This window comes from Conger conger, chromosome 5, assembly GCF_963514075.1.
Source record: "Conger conger chromosome 5, fConCon1.1, whole genome shotgun sequence".
Classification (NCBI taxonomy): domain Eukaryota; kingdom Metazoa; phylum Chordata; class Actinopteri; order Anguilliformes; family Congridae; genus Conger; species Conger conger.
In genome coordinates this window covers 55,859,506-55,873,225 of record NC_083764.1, presented here as the reverse complement: position 1 = coordinate 55,873,225, position 13,720 = coordinate 55,859,506, and the positions used below count along the sequence as shown (strand labels likewise).

Below are 13,720 nucleotides of genomic sequence, written 5' to 3'. Positions count from 1 at the left end.
CATTTCCTGTTAGCCCTGCACTGAAGTTATGAGTGCAGGAGCCAGTGGTGAATTATATTTCAGCCACCATTGCTGCAGATACCATTAGCACCAGAGTTGATATAAAAATGTAAGAACCAAAAAAGAAAAGTGGGTAGAGGGGAGAAGGTTATGTTTGAATGTGTGATTAGTTCCAGACATACAGAGAGGAATGTGTCTCATTATCTCTCCTCTAGCCTTTATTGAAGTCTGAAGGACACGCCCAGCCTGTCCAATTGGTCAACTGACACCACAGAGAGGAGATTTAAATACTTGGTTGAGACTGCCAGGAGACACAGAGGGATTGGTTAAAAAGCACTCTCTCTCTCTCCGCTCCCTCTCCTGACCAAGACTTTTCAACAGGTGTCCAGGGGAACACATTAAAAAAGACACCCAGCTCCTGAAACTTGGAGGGGCAGGATAATTAACTTGTGAGAGGAAAACTGCAACGGTAAGGCAAACATTTCTCTTTCGTGTTCCTGCTGAAATTCTGTGGTGCATGCAGTTTCAAAGACCGCACATTGCAAATCACTGGATTGCAATCATAATAACTCTCTTGGGGTGAGACCGTGTAATTAAGATTCTATAAAACTATATGGAGTATGCACATTTTAATCTATAATGAATCAATGAAATGTGAATTTAAATTCTATGAGTTTTGGCTTTGTCATATTAATTGTGTTTCTTGCATTTCTGAGGAATGCAAATGAACACCAGTATGCTGTATTATATTCAAGGGGTGACTGTTTAGTGAATTCATAATGACTTTCTGGAGTTATGCCATGGTAGTTGGCATAATTAGAAGTTGCACTGTATGACATACAATTATCTTTGCTAATATCCTTCGCTTGCAAAGTGCCATTTACAAACAAAGCATTGTTTTCCTATAACTATTGTAGTGAAAAGGAATTAAGAAAATTATTATGAGAGAAATGAGAACAGCTAATTAGTTAAGGAGATAATTACTGTATGTGACAACATCTTAAACTGCGATTTGCTCTAATGCAAGGAAATCTAATTGATATAAAATCTGTGCAAAAAAAAATGTCATTATAGTTATTATATTAAAAGCATATTCAATTATTTTTTTGCTGCCAGATAATGTTTTGCCTTCTGGATTGATGCATGTTAGTCGCATCGCAGTCTATTTGAAGCATTTGGAGCAGAGAAGACTGTTCTTAAAACGGTTGCTTTCAAGTCATATTGCCAACCTCAGTTGTGGATGTGAATTCAGTCTAATAGGTAACTTGGCTGAAAAGTCTTCTGTGCTGGCTGAAGAATTAATCGGAAGTACCAAGCAAACGAACAACAGATGTGTGTCTTTGCCTGAAGCTGGCTATGAATGGGTGGTTTATTATGTATGAAAATTATATAAGATCCAATGCTAGGTGCTGGAGTGGGTCCTGGGTCCTTGTAACATTATCAAAGTTGTGCGGTTTGGATTGACAGGCGACCAGACTGAGGTATGAATATAGGTCTGTGGACCAGGCGGAAATATGATTTTACTTTCAGCTCCTGACTGAGCGTTTGTTTTTTCAACCACGTGAAGGCATGTGCGCTCTTATTTTTCATATTGTTAACTTTTCAGCTAGGTTGTGCATATGCCCCGGAACTGCGATTGAATTTGGGAAGGACAGGATGTCTTTGTTTCTTTGCTTAATGTCTCTCCGGGGAGAGATGCCTGAATGTTCTTCCCTTCCCTGTCTGTCAGTCTTCTCCAGATGAACTGTCATGCCAGTGAGAAAAAGTGAATTAATTGCAGTCTCAGGGACTGTGCCTTATGCAAAAGCTCCAGGTTCTTGTCCGTCTTCCTCAAAAAAGATCTGAAGGTTCACACTCTGACCTGGCCCCAGGCCCGTTCATTTAAGACTGCTCCATCCCAAAAAGAAAATAAAACAAAATAAATTAATAAAAAATAACACTGCTCCATTGCAAAAATGCAAAGAAGTCTGGATCTACTCCAAGGATCATTACTGGAATTGGCAGCCTTTCCAGTGTTATGTTTTTCTTGACATGTAAAGCTATGAATTTCATTGTCGGCTCCTCTGACCAATCTGACCGGGCACAAGTTGTCAAAACTTAACAGCTCGTCGACGAGCCTTCTGGGAGCGGGGAAAAAGGGGGGAGGGACGAGACTGTGGTCCCGGCGAGACGATTCGCACCGACCGTAAATCCGGAGGTAGTATTTCAGCTTTTAGGCGTACTGGGTTCACACGCTCAAGTCCACACTGGCGTTCAGAAGCAGTAGCAGTAGCAGTAGCAGTCCCTTCTGACCTTGTGTCAAACATCCGCTGCTGGATTATTTGGCCGGGTGCACACATTTTAATGTGCCATTATAGCCCAAGCAGATGTGAATGAGTGACAGAGCCATGAGTCATCAGCACGCCGGACACCATTTTCTCACTGTAAGAAATAAACGACACAACGTTGAGTATGAAATAAAACCTTTAAGAGGGCTATAAACGGACTCGCGGTGGTTCTGATCATGACGGTGCGGGATGATTTTTTTCAGTAGCTCTATATTGCTTGTGGTGTGGTTTATTGCCAGGCTGTCATTGACTGCTTCCTGGATTGATGTGTAGTCCCTGGAAGCTGATTCAATGACATCTGCTGTAATTTCCTTCAGGGATGGGATTGAAATTAAGCAAACGCAATGATGTCATGCTTTACTTCCTTGAAGTGGCCTGGTGCTGACTTTTCAGTTTTTTATTTCTTTTTTTAATTCAAATTCCATGACCCGAAGATTGGGTTTGCATTTTCATAAATTCTAGTTCACCAAACAAGCTCAGTAAAGCGTGGAAAATATTTGGATCCAAAACTATTGCTGTATGCATACGCTAATTTCGAACATTTCTACAGTTCTTAATATTCTGTATTGTTGCAATGAAATTTAAATCACAAATGAAGAAAAAGAAAGTCAAGAAAAAACTGACTAGCTAAGATCAAATATTTTCTGACCTGTGAAATGTTAACTTTATTATGAGCTGATGGTTGTCTTTGGTGGAATAAAGCCAAGAAAAATGTGTGTGGAACATTTTATAGATGGAATGAGCTCCGTTGGGAGTCTGAAACAACCACCTTGTATAAGACCACCTACCTTTGGACTTAAAAACCAACGGACATTTTTTCCGTACCATTGAAGTACGACTAAATGTGTCAAATTTAATTTTCAACATATTTATTTTCCATTAAGTCTACTGACAGATTTATTATCAATTCAACTCACTAGTGAAGAAAATAAACTTTTGTTTTGTAAAATTCTGAAAAAAGGTTTTATGTCACTTCCAAGAAAGCATTCAAAAATATATTTTTTGTGGCAAACAACACATTTCATGATTGATATTTTTCATGTTCAATTTTACAGTTGTAGGAAATCCCCACCCTCATTTTTATAAAAGCTAATGGGTACAATAATGAAGGTCAAATGGAAGGTCAACTGAAATAGTCTTTGACAGCGCAGACATGCAAATAACAAATTGTGCCATTGTTCAGTCTGATAGACTTATAATGATATGATTCTTTTATGATTTCATTTAGTGGTGTAAGTATCTGTGGTATAAGCTCTGTTAACTGGCAGTATAGACATTTAAAGCCAACCATCTCATTTTGGTTTTTAGCTGATGACTGTCCATGTCTCTCATTTGGCTGTGACACTTGAGTAGTCAGCTGCAGTACTGCTACCTACAGGGGTGTTCTAGGGTCGATTACATCCTGAATCGTTGAAACAAATAAAAAACAAATAAAAGAAATGGCACACAGAATTAGTGAGCTCAGGCACACATGCATCTTTTGAATAATGTTTTACGTGCCATATGCATGTGCACAGCAACACATATATACAATCAGTAACGAATGTACACCAGTTCCCTTTTTGACAATGTACTGAGCGTAATTGTATTTCTGTTCTGACATATCAGTCCATATGTATCCTAAATCTGCTCTCGCCTGTTAATGTCTTTTGGCTTTCCGCTTTGGTCGAATCTGTATTTTCTTACTCCATTTTAAGCATCTCTAAAACAAATGTCAGATTTAATTTGTACACTTACAAGGCTCAATCTCATATTTTTTAAAATGCTGACATGCTATTATAGTGTGCTTTCTTGCTGTTGCCCAGCAACACATTCACTCAATTCAATGTAATACGTAATGTAAACAGTAGTTTCAGTGACCATTTCTATTGCCACAGACCACACAAGCACAGACTCTGACCATAATTGCCTACAATCTTCTAATACAAACAGAAGGCAGCGAATCCTGTATTAGACGAACACTAGAAAGTTTTTTCTTTTCTTTTTTAATCTGATTCCATGGTTTGCCCCAAATGAATGTTTTATTGAAGATCAGTCATTTTGGGATATTTTGGCCTTTTATTAAATGCTGCAATGTCCATATATAAATCTCCCTGTGTAAAAGAAAGCCTGGATGACATCACTGCCTCTTGAAAGCCAGTGACATCATTTTGTAGGACTCTCGTTGAACCTTTTGAGGGTTTGTGTGTGCAATTAATGGCTTAGACGGAACGTGCTAGCATAAGGGCAATGGTCTTTCTCTTCTGTATGATAAGGTTACGATTCCCTCCAGTTTTCTCTATAAATGCATAAATACACAATATTGTTCTGGAAAAACGGCCAAGGAACACAAGACCAAGCAGAGCCCCTCATGAACAGAGTGAAGAATATTGGTATTTTATTTTATCGGTCTCAAACAGTTCTTCAAGCTTTAGAGTAGTAGGTCTTGATGCAAGCTCTCTTTGCTTTTCCTCCAAAGCCATGATTCCCAGGCCGATCAGGCAAGGCGTTTCGCTCCTGTTGGGGGCGCTGTGCGCCTTCACCTGCCTCACCGCAGCGGAAGACACCCCCCCAGCTCCCGGCGAACAAGGCCTCACGTTCAGCCACGTCTACAAATTCGACCTGGCCCAGGGATCCAACTGCAAGCAGGCCGGCCACACCCTTCCCCAGGACCAGGCCGGGGATCTCCAGGCCGGGACCCTGGCCACGGTCTCCGTGGACGGGGAAAACGACATCGTGTTCAAGCACAACATCCGCCTGCCGGCGCCAAAGTGCGACTGCGAGGACCTGGAGGCCTTCAAGTCTCTGCTGTACCGCGTCAACGGCCTGGAGGAGGAAGTGACATACCTGAAGGCCCAGTGCTCCCAGGGCTGCTGTAGCCAGCGCGGAGGTAATGGCGGACCGACGGACCGAATGACATTAACTGATGTCTGTCCATATTCATGTGGACGGTAGTGTCAAGGCACAGTAGGCACTGTATTCAGGGCATTTATAATGTGCCTCGTACAGATTGTGCTTTATCATACTGCTATCTAAGAATGTTAGGAGCCAAGGTTCCAAGGCCCAGTGTGCCCACAGTCACTGACTAACGGTAAAACATATTTTCTGCACACCGCATCATTTATCGGTAACACCATGGAATTTTGTTACCCGGTAATCAATCTAGTAGAGGTTTCATTTATGGATATATTTCAGTAACAATCTAGCTAGCAAAATAGCTACTATATCAAGTGGAAGACGCTAACCGGGAGGACATAACATTGTATTAAGAACGATCCACACTAGCTTTACTCTATGTCAACAGTATTTGCTGTTAAGTAAGCCAAGTAACCTACAAGTCATTTTGTTATCATTTTAAAGAAAGTGTGGACAAATCATCACATTAGTACAATTTTATGCAACCGAGTGAAAAATAATCAAGTGATGACGGCTGGTCCTTAAATCTGCCAAGTCGTAGGCAACGAAAGACAGATTTACGACGGGTAAGTTAACTGTAAAATTCTCTGTTTACCCTGTATTTTCGACTGCCGTTCAAAGACCCGTCCGCCACATCTGGCAATGATTACAGCGCTCTTTGCTTTCTTCGCCCCGGAGAGAGGAGAGGGCACAATTAACCGACCATCTGTTTTCCCTCCCGGCAGGTGCAGACACCTCCTGCAGCGGACACGGAACGTTCCAGCACGACACCTGCGGCTGCGCGTGCGACCCCGGCTGGGAAGGGCCCGACTGCTCGACCTCGTCCTGCCCGGACGAGTGCAACGACAACGGCCGCTGCGTCGACGGGCGCTGCGTGTGCTACGAGGGCTACGGCGGGCACGACTGCGGCCTGCTGCTGTGCCCCAACAGCTGCAACGACAAGGGCCGCTGCGTCGACGGCGCGTGCGTCTGCTTCGAGGGCTTCGAGGGCGAGGACTGCGGCCTGCGCCGGTGCCCCGGCAACTGCAGAGGGAACGGACGCTGCGTGGACGGGGCCTGCGTCTGCGACCCGGGCTTCTTTGGGGACGACTGCTCCAAAGGTGAGTTCCCCCCCCCCACGGAAACTTCCGGTTAAGACCTGGTGGGACTTGTTTACGCTTGTTTAGATGGTTTAACGGCCCACATGCACCACACGTTCCTTTTCTGTTTCTTGTGTCTAAAACGGCCACTTCGCAAAGTGGACATAGCTTTTTTTTTTGTCCCTAACCTGTTCTCCTCCACCTCCTATGGTCAGCTCTCTGTGTTGACATTGAGCAATGTCATCTGTTAACAATGCAAAAACATAACACATACGTCATGTCGCATGGGAAATTATTACTCCATGTTAAATATTTGTAAAATGTTTTAGGTTTCGTATTGTGTTTATCTAATTCAAAGAGCATTTGAAAGAGCAGTTAGGTGACTATCATATTTTTTTAAATATGTCAGTAGTGGTTCTCGGAAAGTGTTACACATTAGGCTCACCAGTGGAATGAAAATAAGCAATGGCATCTGAACTTAGCATTATGAAGTGTTATTTCTGCTCCAGACAGTCCGAAAGGTCAACATGGACAATGTCATGATTCCTTACCAGGCCCCAGCACCCTCCCCCCAAAAAATAAAAATAGTGCTTCTGGTTGAGAGGTAACCTTTTCATTGTTCGAGCATGTCTATGATAGCTTGCCTCTGCCCATTTTTAATAAGTGAAGTATAATAACCCCCATGAAATGGACCCGGGACCGTTCTGATACATTTTTCATGACGAATACAATCATAAAAATGAGTTAGACACGTATGATTTACGAGCGGTTTTTTGCTGAGGGAGGGACAGGCCAAGGACAATTTCTGAACCTTTCAGATAATTTGCCCATTGCATTAGCCCACTAGACAATAAAAAAAAAATCTCCAGACCTATCCATTCGGCTATCTCTGAGTATCTCTGCTGCCTGCACTTCCTGGTCTCATGTCCGTTCTGCCCCCCAGTGGTGGAATGAACTTCCCACTGCAGTCAGAACAGCAGAAACCCAGCCCATCTTCTGGTGCAGGCTGAAGACTCACCTCTTCAAAATGCTCCATGGCATCCCTGACCTCCTTTAGCTATCATTCATTTTTCTTTCTTTGTCTAGATGTTCCTTTGCTCTTTGTTCTGGGTATAGCTGTGTAAAAGGTTATCTGTCTAGTGGTACCTTCTTTGGTTGGTATTGGTATACACATTGTTGCAGAGCAGTCAGTAGTGCTGTCATCTCACACAAAGCTTGCACTCTACCTAGTTCAAATCCATGGCCTTTTCGTGTGGAGTTTGCATGTTCTCTCCCATGTGCATATGGGTATCCTTTGGGTAGTCTAGTTTTGTGACACAGTGCAAAGGCATGTAGGTTAGGTTAATTTGAGTCTTCAGAGTATGAGAGTGAATGGTGTGTGTGCCCTGCGATGGATTGTTGACCTGTCCAGTATTCTTGCCCTTTGAATAGGCTTCATTCCATCCTTGACCCCGACTAGCAGTAGGCAGTTTAGAAAATGGACAGATTGACAAATTGTTTGTGTTCCTGAGAGTTACACTGATGTTCCCCACTACTGTATGTCATTCTGGAACAGAGCATCTGCCATGGTGTTGTAATGTAATGTCATGGAAATAATATTCTACTGTTTCTTAAGTGTCATAACAGATCTATTCTGACTCATAACACTGGAAATGTTTTAAGACTGACCCCTACTGGAAAGTAGGAATTTAGGTCGCAAACCCTGAGGTATAGTACTATTTGTTTTTTTGCATGATTCATAATTTTTACATTTCATCTATTAGACAGAGTATGATGATGCATAAGAATCAGAATAATCTTATTTGCACGTGCTTTGACAGTTGTCTCAGCCTCCAGACTTGAATTTAACTTGAGGTTTTTGGTATGAATCCCATAAGCATGCAATACGATTCTGCACACATTCAAATAACTTGTCACGCAGATGACAAATATCATTTGACGCTTGCGTTTGTGTAATCCCAACCCTTTTAGGATGGGATTTTCCAGCCCTGGGCTTAAGCATTTTACTCCTTGCTGCAATTTCCAAAGTATCCCCAACAGTGACGAGTCAGTTTGTGTTAATATGAAAATCTCTTCCACATTTTCACTGGCAAACTGGCTGTCTGCACACAAGGAGCGGGTTCAGCGTGGATTTGGGTTTCTAATCCTGGTGTAATCTAGAGGGAAGCCAAAAGGTGCCAGAGAATGGGAGTCGAGTGACTGACACGCTCACTTTCAGAGTGCTTACTGAGCTGCTGACAAAGGGCTTTTGTGCCTGATTGAGTCCTGGTGCATCTGCGGTTTGTGCAGTGGTAAGCTCACCTTGTTACAGGAGGATGGATAGTTTTAATAATGTGAGAAACACGACTTTCTTGTTGCCTTGCATGCGTCAAACAAGCACACTTTTTCTGTGGCGGCCTTAGTTTCTTGTTGTGATCATGAGTCTTAATTCTACCCACCGTTTTCGGCAGAGGTTCATAATCTTCCAGTACCTCCATGGGAGTTCCTGCAAATATTTTTATAACTCAGAGATGGAAACCATATTGCATTTTTACAAACAATAATATTAAAACAAAGTTGACTCAAGTGAAACCAGGTGGTATCAGTGAGTTCTCCTTCTTTTATTCTATTTCATTCTCAACCAATATCAGATGTGCGGTTCTCACTGTTATTGAAGTGTTTGAATTCTTTGCACTTGTTTCCTATTACCTGCCTGGGAGTGTAACGTGTAAAGATGTGTTTTAAAGTTGAATATGTGTTCACACCAGAAGCTTTAATACACTTTAACAGCAAGCGGTTAAGGAAACATTCAAAACCGCTGACATAAAAGACTAGGTAATGAAAAGTTCTTATGTGATCACATTCAACATCTATCCGCTGTGCCTGTAAGTACACCTAAATTCTTTTTATACATTTTATTTTGGAGGCAGAGGGAGACATCATCGTGACCAGAATTCTAATCTGTCAATGCTATGAATGCTACTAGCATAGTAAAATTACAGTAAGATTGGATAACGTAATACTTATATTATACTCTATAGTGCTATTTGTGTATTCATGTATTCCAATTATTTTAACTGTATATATTTCATGACTGATATCAGATTATTTTTAGTGTAGTGACAGCAATGCCTATTGATGTTTCTCCGTCTGAGAAAATATTATGAAAGAGTATATATTATTTATGTTTACATGCACCTTAAATAAATAACAATTCCAAATAATATTAACTGATCAATGTGGGCATAATTAATGCAGTATTCTTTTTTTTCCAAGTGCTCATGACATATTCTGGTGTACAACCCAACCCAAACGGCAGTCCACCACAACCAAAATGATTCTGACATGTTTGAAGAAAAGCTAACCTCACATTTCGCGTAAACTATAATAAAGAAATTATAAAGGATGCTTCGTTCTCACCACAAGAGAACTAGTAGATTTCTGTTGGTTTTTGGGGTGCATATGCTGGGGATTTAGTCACATTTCCCTCATGCAGTTTTCCATGAGAGCACAACCAGCAAGGGCTGCATCTAATGGGACATACTGCACTTTAGAATGTAAGAATGTGGTATACACACCAACGTTTCAAATGGGTGGTCTTCAATATTACACGGCTCTGTGCTTTAAATTATGGGTTTCATCGAAACATTCGAAATTACCTTTGCTTTTAAAGGGTTTTGTTTCTTTTTCGCTCACAAAATGGTGCAAAAGGAGAGGATCTTTGGGCAGTTTCACTTCATGTTTTTTTTTTTGTATTTGTCTGCAAAAAGAAAATAAAAAAACTAGGCTGATTTATGCAGCCTATTTTCCCGAAGCCAAAACACCGTTCTGTTATGATACAGATTTTCCTCTTGAAGATGGGCTTCCTTCGTTATCAATCAGCAGTGGAGCTGAATGCCCTCTCTCTTCTCCGTGCTTTTTCAGCCCTTAGATGTGCGTTAATTCCTCCCAGCGGCCTTTCAGAAATATTATTTAGCGGTGAAGTTGTTATTGGCGGTAGCGGGAGGAAACTGGAGGAGGAGGTGTATTAAGTGGCCCAGGATGGAAAGAGCCCCGCTGAATGAAAGGAAAACATGGGGCTTCCTGAGTTTGCCGCGTTGACCGGCGTACAGACCTGCCGCGTGTACCCTCCTGGTCCCCTCAGCACCCCTCACGCAAGCTGCACGGGCTCTACCCTCTGTGTGTGTGTGTGTGTGTGTGTGAGTGTGAGTGTGTGTGTGTGAGAGTGTGAGTGTGTGTGTGAGTGTGTGTGTGTGTGTGTGAGTGTGTGTGTGTGTGTGTGTGTGTGTGTGAGTGTGTGAGTGTAAGTGTGTGTGTGTGTGTGTGTGCGTGAGTGTGTGTGTGAGTGTGTGTGTGTGTGAGTGAGTGTGTGTGAGTGTGAGTGTGTGTGAGTGTAAGTGTGTGTGTGTGAGTGTGTATGTGTGTGTGAGTGTGTGTGTGTGTGTGAGTGTAAGTGTGTGTGTGTGAGTGTGTGTGTGTGTGTGAGTGTGTGTGTGTGTGTGTCTGTGTGTGTGTGTCTGTGTGTGTGTGAGTGTGTGTGTGTGTGTGAGTGTGTGTGAGAGTGTGCCTGTGTGTGTGTGAGTGTGTGTCTGTGTGTGTGAGTGTAAGTGTGTGTGTGTGTGTCTGTGTGAGTGTGTGCGTGTGTGTGTATGTGTGTGTGTCTGTGTGTGTGTGTGAGTGTGTCTGTGTGTGTGTGAGTGTGCGTGCGTGCGTGCTTGCGTGCGTGCATGTGTGTGTGTGTGTGAGAGTGTGTATGTGTGTGTGTGAGTGTGTGTGCGTGCGTGTGAGTGTGTGTGTGTGTGTGTGTTCGTGTGTGTGTGAGTGTGTGTGTGCGTGCGTGCGTGCGTGTGAGTGTCTGTGTGTGTGAGTGTGTGTGTGTGTGTGAGTGTGTGTGAGAGTGTGCCTGTGTGTGTGTGAGTGTGTGTCTGTGTGTGTGAGTGTAAGTGTGTGTGTGTGTCTGTGTGAGTGTGTGCGTGTGTGTGTATGTGTGTGTGTCTGTGTGTGTGTGTGTGAGTGTGTCTGTGAGTGTGCGTGCGTGCGTGCTTGCGTGCGTGCATGTGTGTGTGTGTGTGAGAGTGTGTCTGTGTGTGTGTGAGTGTGTGTGCGTGCGTGTGAGTGTGTGTGTGTGTGTGTGTGTTTGTGTGTGTGTGAGTGTGTGTGTGCGTGCGTGTGAGTGTGTGTGTGTGTGTGTGAGTGTGTGTGTGTGTTTGTGTGTGTGTGAGTGTGTGTGTGTGTGTGCATGCGTGCGTGCGTGCGTGTGAGTGTGTGTGTGTGTGCATGCGTGCGTGCGTGCGTGTGAGTGTGTGTGTGTGTGTGTGAGTGTGTGTGTGTGTTTGTGTGTGTGTGAGTGTGTGTGTGTGAGTGTGTGTGCGTGCGTACGTGTGTGTTACCCCTTAAGCCCCAGTGGAAAATCCGCTCCCTCTGCTACCGACTTGTCATCTCATTCTTATTTTGTTATTATTTTAGCAAAGCCCGCTCCCATTTTCGGTTTTCCACCCTCGTGATTGACGGAGGCTGAGTAATAGGCGTGCTGTAATGGGAGAAAGGTCACGTTCCCCCCCCGTTTCCACCGCAGACGTTGTGCATGAAATTGCGATCGTCTCAGGACAGGTACACTTCTTAGGCAGAAGTGGTAATGTTCTCCTTAAAGCCTCAGGGTGTATTTTTTTTACCTTTTCATAAGCTAAAAAGGGTTATATGAAAGAGAAGGTTTGAAAATATTTTCTCAAATCTACATTCAGTGAGCACTTTATTAGGTATTTATTAGACTTATTTTTTTAGACTTCTACTCCTGTAGCCTTAGAGTTATGATGCGTGTGTGTTCAGAGATGCTCATCTGCATACCATTGTTGTAATGTGTGGTTATTTGCGTTACTGTCACCTTCCTGTCAGCTGGCCATTCTCCTCTGACGTCTCTCATTAACAAGCCATTTCTGTCTGCAGAACTGCTGCTCACTGGTTTTTTGTTTAGTTTTTTTTTGCACCATTCTTTGCAAACTCAAGGGACTAGTGTGCATGAAAATCCCAGGAGTTTCTGAGATACTCAAACCACCCTGTCTGGCAACAAAAATCATTCTACAGGCAAAGTCACTTAAATCATATTTCCTCCCCATTCTGACATTTGTTCTGAAAAACAGCTGAACCTCTTGACCATTTCTGCATGCTTTTATGCATTTAGTTGCTGCCACATGATTGGCTGATTGAATATTTTCATCCATAAGCTGGTGTACAGGTCAGCCTAATAAAGTGCTCAGTGAGTGTATATATAGGCTTTGCATGAAATCTGACCCTATCCCTCCAGCAGCTATTAGGACCCCCAGGTGTCTGTGGACACTGTTGAAGACCCAAGCTTCAGATCTGTACATACATTGCAGTAAGAGGGAGGGGTTGATGGGGGTCTAACATGAGTGAAAGTAAAGCTCTGTACTCTTTTTCTCTGGTTTCAGTGATGGGCACTAAAAACCTGCGCCTGGTCAGGGCCTTGGAGGACTCTCTCCTGGTGGAATGGGACTCAGTGAAGGGGGCAGAGTACTACGTCCTCACCTACTACCCCGAGGGAAACCAGGGCGCCTTGCAACAAGTCAAAGTGCCAAACACCCAGAATTCCTACCTCATCACGGGCCTGACCCCCGGGGTGAAGTACATTGTGCAGGTGTACGCAGTAATTAAGGGAATCAACAGCGAGGCTGACAGGCTGGAGGCTACCACTGGTAAGAAAGAGGGCTAGTGCAGACATGGCCCCTAGGGGTCTTTCTATGTAAACATGTTTTTTTTTTTTCAAGAATACATTTAATTTTGTGTAATGCAAATTCTTCACACAAAACTTGATTTAGTCCGTGACTAAACTTAATCTGTGTCTGTGAATATGGCCTATAATGTCATATCATGACCAAAGATACCTGTTGCCGCAATGTTGGTGTTGCTGAAACAGCTGACAGAAGGTTTATTTAACATGGCTAGAAAAGTACCACCAGAGCTGCTAAAGTAAAGAGATAAATACATTCCTCAATACAGCGACTTCATCTGCTGGCTCAGTAAATCAAAACGAGTCTGATGTGTTCTTCAAATGTCAGAGTGCTTTACAGCAGCTGGGCTGAGCCTGTTGTTTTCAGATATTATTCTTTACCCGTTCGGCAGAGACACTGTCATGAGATCCGACAGCTCTTCCATTTTGTAGTATTGTCAATCTGTATCTGTGAAACTGGCCTATAATATCATATAACATTGCTGAAATGTTGGGGTCATAGAAATTGTTATCTGATTGATCACCAAAATGACTACCTCACTTTTGTGTAGTCATTTTGGTGCTAGCAGCAGATATGGTTTATTTCCTGTGTCCATTAGCTTGTAAACTATGGGGTTACGGCAAATTGCCTTTTTTCATTCTCATTTAATATGGACAGAAGGTATTGTGGACATTTTACAGAAATTATAGTGGAT

At 42.9% G+C, this 13,720-nt stretch overlaps 1 protein-coding gene across 1 annotated transcript in view; it reads left to right on the top strand.

The window, feature by feature from the left end:
- The first annotated feature begins 309 nt into the window (after positions 1–309).
- The window catches only part of tnn (tenascin N), a 35,945-nt gene continuing 22,534 nt past the window's right edge, over positions 310–13,720 (top strand). The window contains exons 1-4 of the mRNA XM_061242374.1: positions 310–469; positions 4,786–5,196; positions 5,948–6,322; positions 12,727–12,990. Of these exons, the coding sequence (XP_061098358.1) occupies positions 4,788–5,196; positions 5,948–6,322; positions 12,727–12,990 (1,048 nt within the window). The 5' untranslated portion in view covers positions 310–469; positions 4,786–4,787. The remainder of the gene's footprint in view (positions 470–4,785; positions 5,197–5,947; positions 6,323–12,726; positions 12,991–13,720) is intronic.